This window comes from Capra hircus, chromosome 15, assembly GCF_001704415.2.
Source record: "Capra hircus breed San Clemente chromosome 15, ASM170441v1, whole genome shotgun sequence".
NCBI lineage: Eukaryota > Metazoa > Chordata > Mammalia > Artiodactyla > Bovidae > Capra > Capra hircus.
Window position 1 is genome coordinate 75618277 of NC_030822.1, and position 23847 is coordinate 75642123.

A 23847-nucleotide genomic window follows, 5' to 3' on the forward strand; every position below is an offset into this window, starting at 1 on the left:
CAGGCCTCCCTGTCCATCACCAAATCCCAGAGCTTACTCAAACTCTGTCCATTGAGTCGGTGATGCCATCCAATAATCTCATTTTCTGTTGTCCCCTTCTCCCACCTTCAATCTTTCCCAGGATCAGGGTCTTTTCAAATTAGTCATTTCTTTGCATCAGGTAGCCAAAGTATTGGAGTTTAAGCTTCAACATCAGTCCTTCCAATGAACACTAGGATGGACTGGTTGGATCTCCTTGCTGTCCAAGGGACTCTCAAGAGTCTTCCCCAACACCACCATTCAAAGCATCAATTCTTTGGTGCTTAGCCTTCTTTGTGGTCCATCTCTCACATCCATACATGAATACCGGAAAAACCATAGTTTGACTAGATGGACCTTTTGTTGGCAAAGTAATGTCTCTGCTTTTTAATATGCTGTCTAGGTTGGTCATAACTTTTCTTCCACGGACCAAACGTCTTTTAATTTCATGGCTGCAGTCACCATCTGCAGTGATTTTGGAGTAAAAAAAAATAATAATAAAGTCTCTCACTGTTTCTATTGTTTCCCCATCTATTTGCCATGAAGTGATGGGACCAAATGCCACGATCTTAGTTTTCTGAATGTTGAGCTTTAAGCCAACTTTTTCACTCTCCTCTTTCACTTTCATCAAGAGGCGTTTTAGTTCCTCTTCACTTTCTGCCATAAGGGTGGTGTCATCTGCATATCTGAGATTATTGATATTTCTCTCTACAATCTTGATTCCAGCTTGTGTTTCATCCAGCCCATTGTTTCTCATAATGTTCTCTGCATATAAAATAAATAAGCAGGGTGACAATATACAGCCTTGATGTACTCCTTTCCTGATTTGGAACCAGTCTGTTGTTCCATGTCCAGTTCTAACCATTGCTTCTTGACCTGCATACAGATTTCTCAAGAGGCAGATCAGGTGTTCTGATATTCCGATCTCTTGAAAAATTTTCCACAGTTTGTTCTTATCCACACAGTCAAAGGCTTTGCCATAGTCAGTAAATCAGAAGTAGATGTTTTTCTGGAACTCTCTTGCTTTTTCGATGATCCAACAGATGTTGCCAATTTGATGTCTGGTTCTTCTGCCTTTTCTAGATCCAGCTTGAACATCTGGAAGTTCATGGTTCATATACTGTTAAAGCCTTGCTTGGAGAATTTTGAGCATTACTTTAGTAGCGTATGAGGTGAATGCAATTGTGCAGTAGTTTGAGCATTCTTTGGCATTGTCGATCTTTGGGATTGGAATGAAAACACCTTTTCCAGTCCTGTGGCCACTGCTGAATTTTCCAAATTTGCTGGGATATTGATTGCAGCACTTTCATAGTGTCATCTTTAGGATTTGAAATAGCTCAACTCGAATTCCATCACCTCCACTAGTTTTGTTCATGGTGATGCTTCCTAAGGCCCACTTGACTTTGCATTCCAGTATGTCTCGCTCTAGGTGAGTCATTACACCACCATGATTATCTGGGTTGTGAAGATCTTTTTTGTACAGTTCTTCTGTGTATTTTTGCCACCTCTTCTTAATATCTTCTGCTTCTGTTAGGTCCATACCATTTCTGTCCTTTATTGAGGTCATCTTTTCATGAAATGTTCCCTTGGTATCTCTAATTTTCTTGAAGAGATCTCTAGTCTTTCCCATTCTATTGTTTTCCTCTATTTCTTTGCCCTGATCACTGAGGAAGGCTTTCTTATCTCTCCTTGCTATTCTTTGGAACTCTGCATTCAAATGCAATATTCAAATGGGTATATCTTCCCTTTTCTCCTTTGCCTTTCACGTTTCTTCTTTTCTTAGCTATTTGTAAGGCCTCCTCAGACAACCATTTTGCCTTTTTACATTTCTTTTTCTTGGGGATGGTCTTGATCCCCTGCCTCCTATACAATGTCATGAACCTCTGTCCATAGTTCTTCAGGAACTCTGTTTATCAGATCTAATCTCTGGAATCTATTTGTCACTTCCACTGTATAATTGTGTTTGCTATGACCAGTGCGTTCTTTTGGCAAAACTGTGTTAGCCTTTGCCCTGCTTCATTGTGTACTCTGAGGCCAGATTTGCCTGTTACTCCAGGTATTTCTTGACTTCCTACTTTTGCATTCCAGTCCCCTGTAATAAAAAGGACATCTTTTTGGATGTTAGTTCTAGAAGGTCTTGTAGGTCTTCATAGACCTATTCAACTTCAGCTTCTTCACCATTACTGTTGAGGGCATAGACTTGGATTACTGTAATATTGAATGGTTTGCCTTTGAAATGAACAGAGATCATTCTGTCATTTTTGAGACCGCATTCAAGTACTGTATTTCGGACTCTTTTGTTGCCTATGATGGCTACTTCGTTTCTTCTAAGGAATTCTTGCCCAGTAGTAGATATAATGGTCATCTGCATTAAATTCACCCATTGCAGTCCATTTTAGTTTGCTGATTCCTAAAATGTCAGTGTTCAGTATTCCAATTTGCCTTGATTCATGGACCTAACATTCCAGGTTCCTATGCAATATTGCTCTTTACAGCATCGGAATTTTACTTCCATCACCAGTCACATCCACAACTGTGTGTTGTTTTTGCTTTGGCTCCGTCTCTTCATTCTTTCTGTAGTTATTTCTCCACTGATCTCCAGTAGCATGTTCGGCACCCTCCAACCTGGGAAGTTCATCTTTCAGTGTCCTATCTTTTTGCCTTTTCATACCGTTCATGGGATATTAAACAGTAATGGAATATTACTCAGCCATAGAAAGAATGAAATTCCACCATTTGCAGCAATGTGAATGGACTTAGTGTTATGCTTATTAAAATGTCATAGACAAACTTACATTTAAAAATAAATATGTTATCACTGATATGAAAATCTTAAAAAAATAAATGAATGTATATTTTTAAAAAACAAACAGGACTTCCCTGGTGGTGCAGCATTTAGCAATCTGTCTGTCAGTGCAGGGGACGTGGGTTCAGTCTCTAGTCCAGGAAAATTCCACATGCCCCAGAGCAAGTAGGCCCACATGCCATGACTACTGAGCCCGCACTCTGGAGCCTGTGCTCTGCAACAGGAGAAGCCACTGCCGTAAGCCTGCACACTGCAGCCAGGAGTAGCTTCCACTCAGCACTGCTAGAGAAAGCCTGCACAAAGCAACGAAGATCCAGCAGCAGCCCAAATAAATGAATAAAATTAAAACAAAAACAACCTTAGAGATATAGAGAACAAACTAGTGATTACCAGTGGAGAGAGTGAAAAAGGAGGGACACATCGGGGTATGGGTTAAAAGACACAAGCTACTATTAATATGAATAAAGAAGTTAAGCAACAGGGATATATTATACTAACAGGGAAACATAACCATTATTTTTAACAACTTTAAATATAATCTATAAAAATAGAGAATATCTGATTGTATACCTGAAACTAAGATAGTATTGTGAATTAACTATACTTCAACTTTTAAAAATAGAATATATATTTATGTATGTTTATATCTGCATAAACAGTGAAAGAATATACAAATACCAGTTAGAGCAAAACTTCCAAATTTGTATTATATTTTTTGATTTCTAAATATGAATATGTTACCTGTACAAAATATTAAATTAAAATTTTAAGAAAGTTTACTGTCATGAATGAAGAACAACAAAGTTGTGATAAACAATTGTTTACTTGTCTATTCATTTAGTTTATTCTCAAATATTAGAGTTACACCAAAGTTCACCCAATATGCATGATAGCTAATGCTTCCCCTTACTATAAAAAAGGGATGGATTGGGGTTTTTAATGAGGTCAGAAAATTGTCGGAGTCAGAGAATTGTTGGAGTTAGACTGTCAGGGCAAAAGAACTAGAAGGAGGAGCCTGATAATTTAAATGGAATAATAAAGCCCTGCTACTGCTAAGTCACTTCAGTCGTGTTCGACTCTGTGCGACCCCATAGACTGTAGCCTACCAGGCTCCCCCGTCCCTGGGATTCTCCAGGCAAGAACACTGGAGTCGGTTGCCATTTTCTTCTCCAATGCATGAAAGTGAAAGTGAAAGGGAAGTCGCTCATGTCTGACTCTTAGTGACCCCATGGACTGCAGCCTACCAGGCTCCTCCATCCATGGGATTTTCCAGGCAAGAGTACTGGAGTGCGGTGCCATAAAGCCCTAATACACAATAAATATTCAAAAAATGTAGACTTGAGTATTCCTCAGTGAGTATGAGGTACTGAGTAGGAGATCATTAGATAATAGCAACAATAAACAGCAATGTAAATGACCCAAGTTAGTTTTAAAGTAGTTGTTAAATTCTCTTTGACAGTTAGTGGTGAGTGTTAATTAAAGCAAATCTCAAGCTATAATCTAGTTCAACTCAACATTTTTTTTAACAAATCACGCACAAAACAATTGGTGTAACTTGTTCACTAAGTTCAATAAAGTCCCAGCTCTATGTTATGTGCTCTGACTACACTTTATGTGAAAGATCCATTTAGACTTACACAGTCATATTCTAGAGACAAAATTATATGCCTTCTGGCACTGCACAATCAGAAATGTTCCTATTTAACAGCTGGAGCCAAGACTAATTAGAAGTCAAACCTCAATGCTATCTGTAAAGGTAAAGGGTATAGACTCCCTAGATTCTTATTCTCTGTTCATGCAAGGGTAGGGAGTGATTAAAATACTTTAGGGAAGTCCATCTGTCTTGAATATCTTTAATTTCAACAAGGAAAGTTCATTTTTAATATTCATCAGGCTATGCAGCTAGCCATTAATTTTACCAATAAACAATCATTTGGAACAGTGATTATGCTCATTAGAAAATCAAAATCTAAAGCTTGATAGTTTTTGCCTCAAGAGGATTGGTCCTTCATGGTTAGAATATCCAGCAAACCATCTCATAACTGACATTTTTCACTCGTATTTTATGCAATCACCCCCTGACTCTAGAGTTCAAGTTTGAACTAACCCATTCATAATAATATACTGATTTTGCTTAAAAATTTTAAGGTGAATAACAAGCATCAATCATGATGATATGGGTTTTTGAAGGAGAAAGGAGGAAAAAGCAATTTGGTAGCATCATTGGAGAGCTAGAAAGTCAGCTATCCTATTTCCAGGCCTTCAGTTATTTGTAGTTACTTGTATCTTCCCCTAAGAGGGCTGCAGGAAAGCAATATCCTTTAAATAGAAGGTACGTTTCAACTTGAACAAGAAGGTGTGTACCAAAGTGCACAGTGGCAATTCTTGGGAAAGTGGATACTTATGGGAGCTAGGGTTGGATTAGAGGTTGTGCAGAATGATATGTGAATGAGTATTCATTTAATGTGTGACCCTGAACAAGTTGCTTAGCTATGTTTCGGTTTCCTCAGTTGCAAATGGAGATTGGGGCTTTTCTGGTGGCTCAAACAATAAAGAATCTGCCTGAAGTGCAGGAGATCCAAGTTCGATCTCTGAGTTGGGCAGAACTCCTAGAGAAGAGTGTGTCAACCCACTCCAGTATTCTTGCCTGGAGAATCCCATGGACAGAGGAGCGTGGCATGCTTCAGTCCATGGGGTTCCGAAGAGCTGGACACAACTTAGTGATTAACGCTTTCTTTCTTTCAAAGGCCTTAGTGAGAATAAAGTAGTTAATACTTATACAGTGCTCAAAAATAATGTCTTTCACAGTAAATACTCAGTAAATGTTAACTGCTATTTTTATATTTTCCCCTTTTCTTAATAAGGATGTTTGTAAATTCTGTCATAAATTTATGGATTTATGAGGCTAGAAGATCAAAGAACCTGGACATTTCTCAGATTTCATTTTTCCAAATAAGTATTCTTAAAATTGGTGATGAGAATTTTGATATAACTATTTCTTATTGGGAAGTGGATGTTTAAACTTAAAATATCCTGTTCAAAATAAATTTGTCACACAAGTTTTAAGATAGTGTTTTATCATTGACCAATTAAATTATGTATAAAGAGATTGTTGAAGTGATTCTGTACTATATGATTTTATTATTTCCTTAGTTCTTCAAAGACCAGTTCTTCCATTAGAAGATGCCCTCAAACAAATTCAGGAATCCAACCTAAAATCAGAAGTAAACCTTCCCTCTTCCCACAGACCAATAATAAACTGGAGGTAAGTAACTTATGATTATCATGTATAGTTACTAATATACAGTAATTAAATACCTCTCTAGTTGCTAAGTTTACAGGCCTTTTCATCAGTTACTCCTCACCTCTATTTTATAGTATACTATTTTATTTTCACACACTGGATTGAAGTAGAGTGTAATATGAATTTCTTCAAGAGTAAGTAAAAATTTTAGTTTCTTGTCTTTAGTTTTAGTGTTGCCTATGTTGAGTAATTTTCTATGGGAGCTATTATAAAAACCATTTAAAAATAGTGATACTGGTTTTACTGAGGAAAAAAAGCTGAATAACAGTGATATAAATTTAGATAAAAAGAGTAACTTTATGGTAGGAATGGGATTTTCCTCACTGAAAATCTTTCCTAGATGGAGATCTTTAAAAAAGCTACTGCAATGCCTCCTGGTTCCTCTCTAGGTTAGTTTAAATGAATCATCTTGATTCAGTAGGATGGACCAACCAACTAGGGAGTACCCTCTGACATCCTGTATTTTCCATTTATTTACTATAAATGTTTCTTGAACCTACTATGTATACAGCAGTAGATCAGCCATTGTGAAAAGGATATGGAGAAATATGATATTCAAAAATATAATCCCAAGACTATAATCTAGGAGAAAGTGAAATAATGCTTTAAAAATTATAGAACAGTACCAAATGGGTAGTAATAATAATAATAATATTTAATGTTTACATATATAAAGATATATATACATAATTCATGTGCAAAGTATGTTAATATTTTAACTGTTTATAATGTATGTACTAAAGTATTTCCATTTTTAGAATACCTGTGGCAAACTGTTCCCTTAATCAGATATAAGAACGATTAAATTCATCCTCTCAAGTCTTTATTATAGTTCAAGAAAGACCTCATGGAATAGAAGAATCTTCAGCAAAGCTTTGAAGAAGATAGGAGTTAATCATGAAACAAGTGGGCAGATGGTATTCCAGACGGAGGGATGAGAGTGTGGAAAGGCCAAGAGTAGTAGAAGGAATGATGTGTTCCAGGAATAAGAGTATGGCTGAATAACAGGGTGCAGAATAGCAATAGCTTCACTAGATATGAGATTGGAAAAGTAAATACACCTGTATGCTAGGGAATATAAGCTTTATCCTGAGAGTTTTAAGAGGAGTCAGTGAAGGATTTAAGCAGATAGGTAATAAGATCAATTTTTCCTGTTTAGACTTCCCTGGTGGCTCAGACGGTAAAGCGTCTGCCTACAATGCAGGAGACCCAGGTTCAATCCCTGGGTCAGGAAGATCCCCTGGAGAAGGCAATGACAACCCACTCCAGTACTCTTGCCTGGAAAATCCCGTGGACAGAGGAGCCTGGTAGGCTACAGTCCACGGGGTTGCAAAGAGTCGGACACGACTGAGTGACTTCCCTTTCCCTTTTCTTTCCTGTTTAATATATCATTCTAATCTATTGCGAACAAGTGTGGATAACTGATTGAAAGAGGACAAAACAGACTATTTCAGTATCTGTAACTGAAAATACATAGGTCTGGAGCTTAAGAGAAAGATCTAGACTTAAGATATTAGAAGCCAAGACAATGGATGAAGTCAGCAGTGGAGATTATGTTCTGTGACAGCAGAACTAGGATAAAGCACTACAGAAGAGCAATATGTAAGGAAGTGAAAAAAGAGAAGCCTGCAGATAGGAACAGAATAGTTGGTAGAGACTATATATAGGGAGAAGATGGAGCTAAGCAGGTATAGACTTTCATGGGGAATGAAACCTTATGGAAATCAAATGGCTTCTAGGTAATCATTAATATAAAAAGTTTTACCAGTTGAGATACTGGCAGAAAACATGTAGCGTTTAAAAGGGGTAACTGAAAAGAGGTTAGTAAAGAGACTGTGATGCCAACAAAGGAGGATGAAGCAACCCCAAAACTGACAGCAAACTTAGTATTATCACAACAAACCTAAACTGAAAAGAGCTGTAACTGTACGAGAGGGCTACTAGGCAGAGGAGCATTGCCACTGCTAAACCAAGCCAAGCAGAGAGGAAGCCTGAGGAGTGGTTATCAAAAACCGCTTTGTTCTGTCACATTCCCATATCTTGCTAGTACATTTCATTGGTCAAAACAGCCATAAATCAAAAGGCAGGGTATCATTCAGTCTCTGCCTAGCAGAGATAAGTGTGGAAAATGAACCTGGAGTGGCAAAGAGAAAATATCCAGCTTAGAGGGACTATGTCCCATATATTTCAAAACAGAGAAGTCACTTTGGCAGTTTTTGTCAAAGAAATTTCATTGGAGGGATGGAGACAGAAAAGAGATTGCTGCATTGGAAGGAAACTACAGTGTGAGAAAGAAAAAATACCAACTGTAGCTTGGCTGTGAAAGGAAAAGAGTGCTAGAACAGTAGCCAAAGGGGATGTAGGGCCAAAATATGGCTTTTTCCCTTATGATAGAAGAAATATTATCCTGTTAAATATGGTTGTTAAACTAATGAGTAACAGAAATGCACTAAAAATGTGAAGTCTTAAGTCCTATTATGTGCTGTACATTGATTAGCAATAGTTATAATATGAATGAAATATGGTCCTCTGCCCAATAAGTGTTTGCAGTTACATTATAATACTGTGTAATGGTAATTATACTGTAAGACTCAAACAATACTGTATAATGTGGGCAGTTACAGAAATATTAGCAAAGTGATAAAGGGCTTTCCTGGTGGCTCAGTCAGTAAAGACTCCACCTTCAATGCAGGAGGCCCGAGTTTGATTGTTGGGTCAGAAAGATCCCCAGGAGAATGGAATGGCAACCCACTCTAATATTCTTTCCTGGAGGATCCCATGGACAGAGGAGCTTTGCAAGCTACAGTCCATGGGGTCACAAAGAGTTGGATACAACTGAGTGACTAAGCATACACACACAAGTGATAAAGTACAAAATTAAAAGTTGGAGAGGAGACTTAAAGGATGAGTACATATTGTCTACTAAAGAAGCACGGATTGATTTCTGGCATGTTTAGGCCTACAGTGTTGTAAAAGGCAAAGACACCTGAGGACATAGAATTTGTTCAGAGTAACAAGACTATTATATGTTGCTGGTAGGACGAGAGATTATCTAGAAATGTAGATTGAGGTCAGATGTGAATGCTTGTATTTCTAGCTAGGAAGTTTTTATTTCATCCTATAACTAGTAGAGAGCCAATGGTGGTTTTAAACAGATCGACATAGTCTTCTTTATATGGAAAGATAATTGGTATGAATGTTGGAGAATGAAAAGAATGGAAAGAAACTGGAAACAAGGAGACTAGAAAAATTTAATGGGCTAATCCAAGTGGCAGATCATTACTACCTAAACTAAAATAGTACTGTTTTGTATAGTGAGAAAAGGAGGGCCCTCCCTGGTCATCCAGTGGTTAAGACTTTGCCTTCCAAAGGGTGCAGTTTTGATCCCTGGTTGGGGGCTTCCCTGGTGGCTCAGAGGTTAAAGCGTCTGCCTCTAATGTAGGAGACCTGGGTTCGATCCCTGGGTCAGGAAGATCCCCTGGAGAAGGAAATGGCAACCCACTCCAGTGTTCTTGCCTGGAGAATCCCATGGATGGAGGAGCCTGGTGGGCTACAGTCCACAGGGTCACAAAGAGTCGGACACGACTGAGAGACTTAACTAACTAACTTAATATGGCCCAAAAAAGCAAAACAGAAGCAGTACTGTAACAAATTCAATAAAGACTTCTAAAAAAAGGAAAAGACAGATCTAATAAAGAATAAAATTATTTTGAGAGATTAGAAGGAAAAGATGAGAGAATAAGAAAAAATGAAAATGCCCTTTATGGCATAGAAGAGACATAAACGTTTAAGAATGTTGATGAATCAGAAGTGTAAGAGGTAGAGTATAAAAAATGGGAGCTGAAGAGGACCTGAGCTTATCTCCCATAACAAACAATGCAAAAATACATCCACATGTAGAACAATTCATGGAAAGCTAACTGGAAACTTGCAGAAGGACCCTTATATAACCAAGTTTGTAAGAAAGATACACATGTAATCAGGCAGGATAGGAAGAAAAGCATCAGGTAATGGGTCTGTGCCTCTGGGAGAGGACTGAAAGGAAAAGGGAGATCATGCAGGCAGACACTCACCCTGAGAAGTAAGTGAGTCCAACCATAGCCTGGGCATCCCTATCCTGGAGTCCTGCATGTAGGAGACAAACCCCTTTGGCTGCTTGGAGAACCACTGAGAAGGCTAGAGAAGCCTAGACTCCACTCATGAGGAGAGTGCAAGTGTTAGCTTGCCACCAGACAGGGCAGAGAGAGGTGTACCCTAGTAGCTGCTGCCATGCCACACCCCCCCAGTCTAAGCCAAGTGAATGTTACCCTGCTCACTCCAAGCCACAGCTTGGCCCTGGATCTCAGGCATTCAGGACCTGGGAAAGAGTCAATCAAAAGATCCAAAGGTGTCCTGGGGGCCAGGGATGTCGTCTAGATAGAGCAGTGTCCATTGCTGGTGCTTACTCAAATAGCACCCAAGAAATAGCCCAGACTTGAATTCCCACAACTACCATGCCATGTTCAAGCCTAGTGCAGGGAGAAGGAAAAATACATACTTAAAGGTAGCAGAACCAGCTTGAGCCCAAATATGAGGGCTTTTGCTCCTACAACTTAGGAGCAGATCTCACCCCTGACAGGATAGTGATGGCCACTGAGCATAGAAGTACTGTCCCATACCCTGCACGGGCTCTAACTCCTCCATTACCAGCCATACCCCCTTTCCAATGTGGTAGAGGCCAATATACCATGAGGAAAGACATGACTTGCATCCACATCTAATCCAGCCCTCCCTCCAAATACACTGGGCACACACAGTCTGCATGGGGACACACCCACATAAGAACACCCCTTCAAGACTGTAATAGGTAACTGTTTCACCTAAAGTCAGAAACACAGAAAGGTAAGTAAAATAAAAGGGCAGAGAAACCTGCAACCTAAGATAGTCTACCCAGTGAGATTATCATTTAGAATAGAAGATGAGATAAAGAACTCCTCAGACAAGCAAAAACTAAAAGAATTCAGCAATAATACACCTACCCTAAAAGAAATGTTGAAGGGTCTTCTCAAAATGAAAAAGAAGAATCTATAGGAAAGGGAAAACTCCAATAGGAAAGCCATATATAGTGGGGATTGAAGATCACTTAAATAAGCTAGCACATAGATTAAAAGACGAAAGTTGTAAAGCAACTCTAACTACAATAAATAGTTATGGGATAAACATGAAGATGTAAAAAATTACATCAGAAACACAAAATGTGGGGGAGAGTAGTAAAAAATGTAGATCCCTTAGAATGTGTTTGAACTTAAATGACTATGAGTTTAAAGCAAGTACACATAATTAAGGTTTAACATATATGAACACCATGGTAACCACAAATAGATACACAACAAGCAAAAAGCAAAGAACTCAAACATACTACAAAAGAAAATCATCAAACTAGGAAAAGAGAGAGACCAACTGGAAAACAAGTAATAAATTAGTAATAAGTATATAGCTATTAATAAATTACTTTACATATCAATGGATTAATGCTTCAATCAAAAGACACAGCTAGCTAATTGGATATTTTAAAAGACCCTTCGATATGCTGCCTGCAAGAGAGTCATTTAAGGCAAAAGATACAAACTGAAAGTGAGGAGACAGAAAAGGATATTTTATGCAAATGGAGATGACAACAAAACAAAGGCTTAATGAAAGACAAGAAAGGGTACCATATAATGATAAAAAGAGATCAGTACAAGAAGAGGATATATACTGTTTAACATATACATCCCCGATACAGTAGCACCTAGCTGTATAAACACTAACAAACATAAAAGGAGAAATTGACAATAGGGCAATAATTACAGCAGACTTTAACACCCCACTGATATCAATGAACAGATCATCCAGAAAGAATATCAATAAGGCAACTGTGGTAAAGTAATTCTTTGCCACCCCATGAACTGCAGCATGCCAGGCTTTCCTGTCCTTCACTATCTCCTGCTGCTGCTGCTGCTGCTGCTGCTAAGTCGCTTCCGTCGTGTCCGACTCTGTGCGACCCCATAGATGGCAGCCCACCAGGCTCCCCCGTCCCTAGGATTCTCTAGGCAAGAATACTGGAATGGGTTGCCATTTCCTTCTCCAGTGCATGAAAGTGAAAAGTGAAAGTGAAGTTGCTCAGTCGTGTCCAACTCTTAGTAATCCCATGGACTGTAGCCCACCAGGCTCCTCCATCCATGGGATTTTCCAGGCAAGAGTACTGGAGTGGGGTGCCATTGCCTTCTCCACTATCTCCTGGATTTTGCTCAAATTCATGTCTATTGAGTCAGTGATACTATCTAACCGTCTCATCCTCTGCCACCCTCTTCTTCTATTGCCTTCTCCTTTCCCAGCATCAGGGTCTTTTCCAATGAGTTGGCTCTTTGCATCATGTGGTCAAAGTATTGGAGCTTCAGCATCAGTCCTTCCAATGAATATTCCAGGTTGATTTCCTTCAGGATTGACTGGTTTGGTCTCTTTGCAGTCTAAGGGGCTTCTCTAATGGCTTAGACTGTCCAGAATCCACCTGCAATGCAGGAGATCTGGGTTTGATCCCTGGGTAAGGAAGATCTCCTGGTTAAGGGAATGACTACCATCTGGTCACAAAGAGTCAGACACGACTGAATAACTAACATATATCACATACTAGGTCTCAAAACAAGACTCAACAAATTTAAAAGGATAGAAATTTTATCAAGCTTTTTCTTTGCCAACCTCAAGGGTATGAAACTAGAAATCAACTACAGAAAGAAAAACAGAAAAGAATAAATATGTGGAGACTACACAACATGCTACTGAAAGAAAAGGGGGGGTAACGAATAAATCAAAGAGTAAATCAAAAAATACCTCAAAACAAATGAAATGGGAAGCAAAACTTTCCAATGTGATACAGCAAAAGCAGTTCTAAGAGGAAGTTCCTAGAAATACAGTCCTTCCTCAAGAAATAAGAAAAATCTCAAAACAACCTAACCTATCACCTAAAAGAATTAGAAAAAGAACAAACAAAACCCAAAGTTAGCAGAAGGAAGGAAATAATGATATCACATACATGTGGAATCTGAAAAATAATAGGAATGAATCTATTGATATGTGCAAAACAGAAACCAACTCATAGGCATTGGTTATGGTTAAACAAACTTAAGGTTATCAAAGGGGAAAGGAGGGATAAATTAGGAATATGGGATTAACAAATGCAAACCACTTATATATAAAATAAGCAAAAATGATTTATTGCATAGCATAAGGAACTATAGTTAATATCTGTAATAATTTATAATACATATAATCTGAAATATATATATAACAATCACTTTTGGTTCAGTTCAGTTCAGTCGCTCAGTCGTGTCTGACTCTTTGCGACCCCATGAATCGCAGCACACCAGGCCTCCCTATCCATCACCGACTCCCGGAGTTCACTCAGACTCATGTCCATCGAGTCAGTGATGCCATCCAGCCATCTCATCCTCTGCCGTCCCCTTCTCCTCCTGCCCCCAATCCCTCCCAGCATCAGAGTCTTTTCCAATGAGTCAACTCTTCGCATGAGGTGGCCAAAGTACTGGAGTTTCAGCTTCAGCATCATTCCCTCCAAGAAATTCCAGGGCTGATCTCCTTCACAATGGACTGGTTGGATCTCCCTGCAGTCCAAGGGACTCTCAAGAGTCTTCTCCAACACCACAGTTCAAAAGCGTCAATTCTTTGGTGCTCAGCTTTCTTCACAGTCCAACTCTCACATCCATACATGACCACTGGAAAAACCATAGCCTTGACTAGATGGACCTTTGTTGGCAAAGTAATGTCTCTGTTTTTCAATATGCTATCTAGGTTGGTCATAACTTTTCTTCCAAGGAGTAAGCATCTTTTAATTTCATGGCTGCAGTCAGCATCTGCAGTGATTTTGAAGCCCAAAAAAGTAAAGTCACCCACTGTTTCCCCATCTATTTCCCATGAAGTGATGGGACCAGATGCCATGATCTACATTTTCTGAATGTTGAGCTTCAAGCCAACTTTTTCACTTTACTGTACATATAATACAATATTGTAAATCAACTGTGCTTCAATTTTTTAAGAAGTCATTTCCTAGGAGAGAAAAAAACAGTAGGAAAAAATTAATGAAACCAAGAGCTAGTTTTTTGAAAAATAAACAATCTCACCAAGAAGAAAAGAGAGAGGATCCAAATAAAATAAGAAAATAAAGAGGATAAATAACAACCTATACCACAGAGATACAAAAAAAATCATAAGAGAATACTATGAACAGTTTATATGCCAACAGATTGGACAGCCTACAAGAAGTGGACAGATTTCTTGAAACATCCAGCTGCCAAGACCTTTGAGAAGAAATAGACAATTTGGACAGAAGACCATTCACTAGAAGTGAAGTTGAATTTTAAAAGAAAGAAAAATGCCCAGCAAACAAAACTCCAGAACAGGACAGCTTCGTGAGGCAATTCTACTAAATGTGTAAAGAAGAATTAAAACCTATCCTAATCAAACTATTCCATAAACTTGAAGAGTTTATTAGCACACTCTCAAATTCATCCTACAAGACAGTCCTTACCCTGATACCAAAACAAGGCAAAGACAATACAAAAAAAGAAGAAAAAATTATAGGCCAATATTTTTGATGAATACAGATACAAAAATCATCAACAAAATATTAGCAAACCAAATCCAACAATACATAAAAAGAATCATACATCATGATCAAGTTGAATTTATTCCAAGGTCACAAGGATGGTTTGAGATATATAAATCAATCAATTTGATACACCATATTAACAAAAGGAAAGATAAAAATTATGTGATTGTCTCAATCGATAACAGAGAAAACACTTGACAGAAATCAGTGTCTATTTATGATAAAAAAAAACCCCTCATCAAAGTGTGTATAGAATGAACATATCTCAGCATAATGAAGGCCATTTATGACAAATCCAATAGCCCACATCATATTCAATTGTGAAAAATTTTAAATTTTTCCTTTAAAATCAAGGACAAGACAAGAATGTCCACTTTCACTGCTTCTATTTAACATAGTGTTGGAATTCCTAACCACAGAAACAGTAATAAAAGGAATCCAAATTAGAAGATGAAGAGGTAAAACTCGCTCTGCAGATGACGTAACACTCTATATAGAGAACTCCTATCATCTCCACCCAAGAACTATTAATATTAGAAACTAATGAATTTAGCAAGGTTGTGGGATATAAGAATAATATGCAGAAATCTGTTGTTTTTTATACACTAATAATGAAATATCAGAAATAGAAAGTAAACAATCCTGTTTAAAATCACATCAAACAATAAAATACCTAGGAGTAAACTTAGCCAAGAAAGTGAAAGGCCTGTACTCTGAAAACTGTAAAACCTGATGAAGGAAATTGAAGATGATTCAAAGAAATGGAAAGATATTCCATGCTATTGAATTGGAGGGAGTAATATCATTAAAATGGACATACTACCCAAAGCAATCTACAGATTTAATTCAATCTATCAAAATACCTATGACATTTTTTCACAGATCTAAAACAAATAATACTAGAATTTATATGGAATCACAAAACATCCAGAAATTACAAAAAAAAATCCTGAGAATAAAGAACAAAGCTGGAGATATAAACCTCTCAGACTTCTGACTGTACTACAAAGCCGCAGTAATCAAGACAGTAGTGTTATTGGCACAACAGACATATTGACTAATGAAGCTGTATAGAGAACCCAGTAATAAACCCACACACTTACAGTCAATTAACCTATGACAAAGGTGACAAGAATACACAATAGAGAAAAGACAAGTAGTTCAAGGAAAACTGGACAGCTACATGTAACAGAATGAAGTTAGAACATTCTCTAATGCAGTGTACAAAAGTAAAAACTCAAATGGATTAAGGATATAAACATAATACCAGAAACTGCTACTCCTAGAAGAAAACATAAGCATAACATGCTTTGACATAAATCATAGCAATTTTTGTTTTTTGGATCTGTCTTTTGAATCAATGGAAATAAGAGCAAAAATAAACCAATATTATCTAATTAAATGCAAAAGCTTTTGCACAATAAAGGGAACCATCAACAAAAAGATAACTTTTTTAAAACTGGATAAAATATTTGCAAATGATATAACTGCAAAGGGGCTAATAGCCAAAATACATAAACAGCTCAGTTTAATGTTTAGAAATTGCATCCCAGTTTTCCAGATGGTTGGATTAAGATGTGTTATGTATATGATGGAATATTACTCAGCCATAAAGAAGAATAAAATTCTACCATTTGCAGCAACATGGATGGACCTAGAGAATACAGTGCTTAGTGAAATAAGTCAAACAAAAGCAGGTATTGTATGATATCACTTATATGTGGAATCTAAAAATACATATAAATGTACGTGCAAAACAGACATACTATATATAGAAAGAAACTTGTGGTTGCCAGAGACAGGGGGAAGAACAAATTAGAAATTTGATATTAACAGATACAAACTACTATATTTAAAATAGATAAATGGAACTTCCCTGGTATTCCAGTGGTTCAGTTCAGTTCAGTCGCTCAGTCGTGTCCGACTCTTTGCAACCCCATGAATCACAGCACACCAGGCCTCCCTATCCATCATCAACTCCCAGAGTTCACTCAGACTCACGTCCATCGAGTCAGTGATGCCATCCAGCCATCTCATCCTCTGTCGTCCCCTTCTCCTCCTGCCCCCAATCCCTCCCAGCATCAGAGTCTTTTCCAGTGAGTCAACTCTTCGCATGAGGTGACCAAAGTACTGGAGTTTCATCTTTAGCATCATTCCTTCCAAAGAAATCCCAGGGCTGATCTCCTTCAGAATGGACTGGTTGGATCTCCTTACAGTCCAAGGGATTCTCAAGAGTCTTCTCCAACACCACAGTTCAAAAGCATCAATTCTTCGGTGCTCAGCTCTCTTCACAGTCCAACTCTCACATCCATACATGACCACAGGAAAAACCATAGCCTTGACTAGATGGACCTTAGTCAGCAAAGTAATGTCTCTGCTTTTGAATATGCTGTCTAGGTTGGTCACAACTTTTCTTCCAAGGAGTAAGCATCTTTTAATTTCATGGCTGCAGTCACCATCTGCAGTGATTTTGGAGCCCAGAAAAATAAAGTCACCCACTGTTTCCACTGTTTCCCCATCTATTTCCCATGAAGTGATGGGACCAGATGCCATGATCTTTGTTTTCTGAATGTTAAGCTTTAAGCCAACTTTTTCACTCTCCTCTTTCACTTTCATCAAGAGGCTTTTTAGTTCCTCTTCACTTTCTGCCATAAGAATGGTGTCATCTGCATATCTGAGGTTATTGATATTTCTCCCAGCAATCTTGATTCCAGCTTGTGTTTCTTCCAGTCCAGTGTTTCTCATGATGTACTCTGCATATGTTAAATAAGCAGGATTAGGACTCCCTTAAACTGCAGGGGGCACAGGTTCCATCCCTGGTGAGGGAACTGAGAACCTGCATCCTGTGTAATCAAAAAAATAATAACAAAATAAAACAGATAGCAACAAGAAGATACTGTATAGTATCGAAAACTATGCCCATTATCTTACAGTAACCTATAATTGAGTATAACCTGCAAAAATACTGAATCAGGTGCTGTATACATGAATTTAACATAAAAATGTAAATCATCAAAGAATAAATTAAAGAATAAGAATAATGTGTTAAGTTTCATATAGAATAAAGTATCTCGATATAAAAATAATTGGAGTATGGATAGGATAGTGCAGGAAAATCAACAGACATTCAAGCAATGAGTTTAAAAGGACTTATGTTAAAAGAGTGGTAGTGAAATACAAAAGAAAGAAGAAAAATATTTTGTGGAAAGACTATATTATAGCTTTGGTGTATGGTGGGATAAAGAAAATGAAAAAGTATAGAAATCAAAAGAGGGTGAAATTTTGAATCTTGATCATTGAGGGAATTTCCTGACTTTAAAAATTATAAAGAATGTAATAAAAGTGTATAGGTTTAACAAGATATTATTAAACTTCATTTGAGCTTTCTGAATTTAGAGAGTAAATGTCCAAGTAGAAATGTATAAAAATAGTTGAACCTAAGATGAAACAAGAGCTCAAGGCTATAAAAATAAATTTTAAAGTCATGATCGTATATGTTATTGCTCAATTTTTATGTGTAGTTATGCCTGCCCCACCAAACTGTAATATTGTAGAGAACAATAGCTTAATCTCACTCATGCAGATATTCCCTATGATGCTCAGTTCAGTGCTGTACATGTTGGAAGTATTCAACAAATACTTTAAACAGAGAAACATCACTGGCATTATGAAAACTCAAAGGATATAAACATGACCTGAAGCTGAATAAATAAGGAAGATATTTATCAGAGACATTGAGAGGGAACTCTGGAAAGAGGGAACAAATAGGAAAAGGAACGAAGGTATAAGAGGACACGCTGTATTAAGAGAACTGAAAGAGGTGGTTCGTTTTGTTCATTTTAATTTTTATTTTATATTGGAGCATAGTTGATTAACAGTGTTGTGTTAGTTTCAGGTATATTGCAAAGTGATTCAGTTAGTATATATACATGTATCTATTTTTCAAATTCTTTCCCCATTTAGGTTATTACAGAGTATTAAGCAGTGTTCTGTGTGCTATACAGTAGATTTTTGTTGGTTATCTATTTTAAATACAGCAGTGTGTACATGTCAATCCCAAACTCCCAATCTATCTCTTCCCTTCTGGTAACTATAAGTCTGTAGGTAATTTATTTTGACTAGTGTGTACACTGAGAAATTGTATGCAGATTGTTTAGAAAGGAAGCCGTGAATTAAGTCATGAAGAGCTTTGTTAAGGAATTTGTCCTAAAAGCAGTTACTGAGAGATTTTAAGCAAGCATGTAACATTTATATTTTAGGAATATTGTCAGGATGAGGAAGAATATAGTAAGACTAAAGGCTGAAAAATCAGACAAAATGGTAGCTTAGTTAATGAAAACAATGACTTATGAAGACCTACTTAGTAGGTAGAATCAACATGATTTGGTAACTTTTTAAGAACTGAAAGGTGAATGGGAGGAATCAAGAATGACTGTGGAGAATGGATTTGGTTAGTTAATGGATAGTGAAACGATTTATCAAAATGACTGTTCAGGACAAAGAGGTTTAAGGGAGAGAGTGACTGGAAGGATGATGATAAACTGTGAGTTTGAGACACTTATGAGCTATTCTGGAGTCAGTGTCTCACTGGTAAGATGTCTGGGCCATGAATATAGGTATGATAGTTGTCAGTGAATGGATAAGTTAAAGCCATAGTTCAGTCCCTGGTGGCTCAGACGGTAAAGAATCTGCCTGCAATGCAAGATACCCAGGTTCGATCCATGGGTTGGGAAAGTCCCCTGGAGAAGGGAATGGCAACCCACTCCGGTATTCTTGCCTAGAGAATTCCATGGACAGATGGGCCTGGTGGGCTATAGTGCATGGGGTCACAAAGAGTCAGACACAACTGAGTGACTAACACTTTAGTACCCACCAGTGGTGGTCTTGGTTCAGCTGAACACTCAGACTCATGACTGCAGTAGACCAGGTTTGACCTCAATTAGAAGACATAAAACACTGCATGCCAACACGCAACATTCTTCAGTAGGCAGAATCCTCATGGCATGCCACGAAATAGTTAAAGGGCTCATCTTTGCTATGCCGCTCTTCCCACAAGTGACATCACAATGCACAGACAACCACCCTGGGTTAGAAATCCTCTGTTCTAAACAAGAGCCAACATTTCTTGTAATGACTATATGAATAGCTTCCATGCAAGCGATATGTTCAGTTATAAGAATTACCACATTTGGGGAAACCCAAAACTATAGCTTCCTACCAGTCCTTCCTATAAGTCCTTCCTATGACTTATTCACAGTCCTGTCAGTACAGACAGTTTATCCATGAAAGGTCATTTTTTACATCTGTGTCCCTGAAACACAGTCCTAGTTCTACTAATAATCCAGGGAACCGAGTTAGAGAGTTAACCCAGAGTTGAATTGGTCCACAGAGGATGGATTAAGCCTTCACTTACATACAGATACAGATAAGGTCACACAGATGATATGAATAAGATTACACAGAAAATATGGATAGACAAGCAGAGGATTGCATGACTCTTAAAAATTCTAGCATATCTAAGCAAAGAAAGAAGAGCTCAAGAAAGAGCCTGAGGAGGAACAACCAGAGAAGTTGTAAAATATCCAGGAACATATGATAATAAGAAATCCAAGGGAATTACAGTCAAGAAAGATAGTGGTCAAGAAGTGTCTCTTTTTGCAGTTAGGTCAATTAGTTAATCACTAGCAAAAGCAAGAGACAGAAGCCAGACAGCAATAGATTAAGGAACAAATGGAAGCTGAGGCAGTGAACACAGTGTAATTTTAGAGTACTCACTGGAAATTTTGTCTCAAAAAGGAAGATGACAGACAATTAGAGGGGGTTTAAGGTCCAGGGAAATTTAGAGGAGTAAAAACTTTCAAGTAATTTAGTATAGAAGTAATGTGCATTTTTATATACAGGTTTTCTGCTCTATTAGATTTATTTTTCTGTGTATTATTATCCTGATAACATCAACTATTTTCAATTAAAAAACTCTTTTGCACAATGAATAAAAGGATAGACATTTTTGTTCAACAGTGTACACTTTCTTAAAGTCTTAGAAGAGATAACACATCAAACAACTTTGATTTCACTGTAGCAAACAAACATGTAGTTATTGTTATACCAAATCTGTGCTAGGACCATTGTACCAATTTTCCTTTATAAAAAATTATTTCCATTCTAAACTAGAATACATAGTTTTCAGTTATTGTTGTAATATACTATTATTACTATGACTTCATGATGTCTATATCTCTATATACACATACATAAATTTTATGTATTTGGAATACAAATGTATACAATTTATAGAGAGAACACCTTTGTTTACTTATTATAAAGTTAAGCTGCTCTCCACAGATAACTGATAGTATTAAAATAATGTATGTGAAAATGCTTTATAAGCTGTAAAAATGTTGTACTACAAATGTGAAAGCTTGGAATATTAAAGATCAGGTGTTAAGTTCATAGAAATATTTCTATGTACTATGATTAAAATTGTAATTAGGCTACAAATACTTATATGTGGTTATCACATTAAAAATACATTTTCTGTACAATATAAACCTAAAATGTGTTAAAGAATAAAGTAATACCAAGAAACAGGGGCCTTCCAAAGAAGGGGAGATATATCTGTACTCACAAATGATTGTTCTAATGTAGAAAATATTAGTGGTAGATAAAAATAATTTAAGATGCTGTAATGTGATAATCTAAAGGAGAGAAGAATTGTATTAAAAATGGAAGGCATTCAGTGCTTAAGCCTCAGGAAAAATGAGAGTTATGTCCATATGAAAATAAAAACTACTTCAAGAAATAATGAGATATAAGAAATGACTAATAAAAATAAAAGCCTTCCATCACAACCAAATCCTTATCACAAAGATAATATACTTGACCCTTTAGGTAGATGTACACATAGAACAAAAGAAACTACATTTTCCCCATATTTTTATACTTTAAAATAATGTTGTTAAGTATCTATCTCCAATATCCATATATTTGTGGTGAGACAGTTGATCCTGAACCACAGGCTACCTACCCTGAGAAATCTGACCAAAGCTGAGCATTGATCTGTTTGACCTCTATTTGCCCTTTGTATCATCACTTTCAACCAGATTTTCTAGCCCATATTCATTATCTGTATGACTATCAGACTTCTGAGAGGTGAAAGTACTGTTAAAGGGCAAGGAATGAGAAAAGGGGAACCTGAATAAGTAACCTATGTACATTTCTCAACTCATGAGAGGACACTGGTTGATCAGAAGGACATAATGCATGGAACCTCAGAAGAAAGCATAGTATGAATTGAAAACATAGAGGAAGCCCAATAAAGCGAAAAACCATCTTAATAAGGCTGTCTCTCTACTTCCTGTTCAAATGCTTTTCCACCTGTGCAGATCCATTCCTGCCTGTCCAGCTACCTCCACACTTGATCCCCACTTACCTAATAAGCTATCTCCTTTCAGAGCCCCATTGCTATCCCACCATTCCCAAATTCTTCCTAGCTATCCAACCGTTTCTCCCACCCGCCAGCCTATCCATCCATCTGTCCCCTCTGCTCTTCCAAAGAACTTACCAGCCCTGTTACCATCCTACCCAATCAAGTATCTTCCTCGGCCACCAGCCTCAGTTACTTCCAGCTTTCCTGGAAGTTTCCCTCATCTACCAACCCCAATTCCTTCTGGCCCACCTGACCATCTACCCCACCAACCCCGAGGTTCACCAGTAGTTCCTGATTCAGACTCACAGAGCAAGTTGTTTTACAACACTTTCAGACCCGAACATTCTCTTCCAGCACAGCATTCAACCCCAACTACTCTAATGCCTGCCCTTGTCCGTCATTCCCTTCCAGCTCGACTGACTGTTCCTCCAACCCCTTGGGAAGGTTTTCCTGTTTTGAAGCCTTCCTGTTTAGCCAGTCATCCCCCTCATCAGCCAGTCCCCGCTCTTTCTGCTGTCACTCCTTTGCCTGAACATCCTACTCAGTTAGATCCTTTTCCATCAGTCCAGCCATCTGTCCCACAAACCACAGCATTGTCAAATCTTCCCCAGGCCTTTGTAGGTCATGCACCTGTGTCAGTTCTGTCCAATCCGCCTCCCTGTAATTCTCCATCCTCCTCTTTGTCTTCACCTTCTAATTCCATATCCTCTTCTTCATCCTCTCTACAGCTTTCTTCCTCTTCATCTGCTCTTTCCTCCTCTCCTTCACCTTCCCCTACTACCTCTCCATTCTTACCTCTTTTACCTGTCCCTCTTTTTTCCTCTCCTTTGTATTCATCTCCCTCTCTATATTTGCCTTCAGCAAATTTAGATTTCCCCTCTCCTATTCCTTCTGTTTCTTCTTTTATGATTTCTTCTTCCTTTCCCCCCATGCTTCACTCTTCCTGTCTTTCTGCCTCCCCATCTCCTTTTATTCCTATACATTCCTTCAGTCCTCCTCACTGGGGGAAGAAAGTAGAGAAGAGAAGAGAAGCAAGTGGAGTAGAGAAGAAAGAAATAGAGAAGAAAAAGTTGAGAGACGACAACTTAAAAGGTAAATAAATTTAGTTTATTAGATATTTTTGTAGATCTAGCAATACTTCATTTGGGAAGTGTGACTGAAAGGGAAGGAATATGTAAGAGTAAGAAACCTAAAAGGATAAGAGAAACATAATCTCAGTGTTCAGGAACTTAGATACCTTTTTGCTCTCCTTGATCTCTCTGTGGTTGCAAAAGGATAGTCAGGAATCTAGTAATCATTGACTTTGACTATTCCAATCTGTCCAAATAAAGATATATATGGGTATTGGAGATAGATATGTGTCACATGTGGCCACAAGTCACTTTTCAAAGTATTTTAATCCTCATTGAACTGAGGATAATTCAAGTGAATTGGGGATAAATACCCTTGGGATTCATACTGCCAGCCCTAATGCAATAGCAGTCAGCCTTTGATATACTTTCATCTCTCATGCACCCCCAAAATATCTTCCTTTGATTTTTTTTATTTTCACTTTGTTCATATACTTAAGTGTAACATGCTGTATGTTTCCAGAAGATGCAAAATTCTGAAAGAGGATGATATCATCTACTGATAATTTGGAGGTGGCACTT

At 37.7% G+C, this 23847-nt stretch overlaps 1 protein-coding gene across 3 annotated transcripts in view; it reads left to right on the plus strand.

Annotated features, from left to right (window-relative positions):
• CEP126 (centrosomal protein 126) overlaps positions 1 to 23847 on the plus strand; it is a 112751-nt gene that overhangs the window by 46587 nt on the left and 42317 nt on the right. For 2 of the 3 annotated variants that reach the window (XM_005689378.3, XM_013969408.2), the window contains exon 4: positions 5978 to 6089. In XM_005689378.3, the coding sequence (XP_005689435.2) occupies positions 5978 to 6089 (112 nt within the window). Of the gene's footprint in view, positions 1 to 5977; positions 6090 to 22606; positions 23288 to 23847 lie in introns of those variants that run through there. The other variant, XM_013969409.2, reaches the window with a different exon arrangement.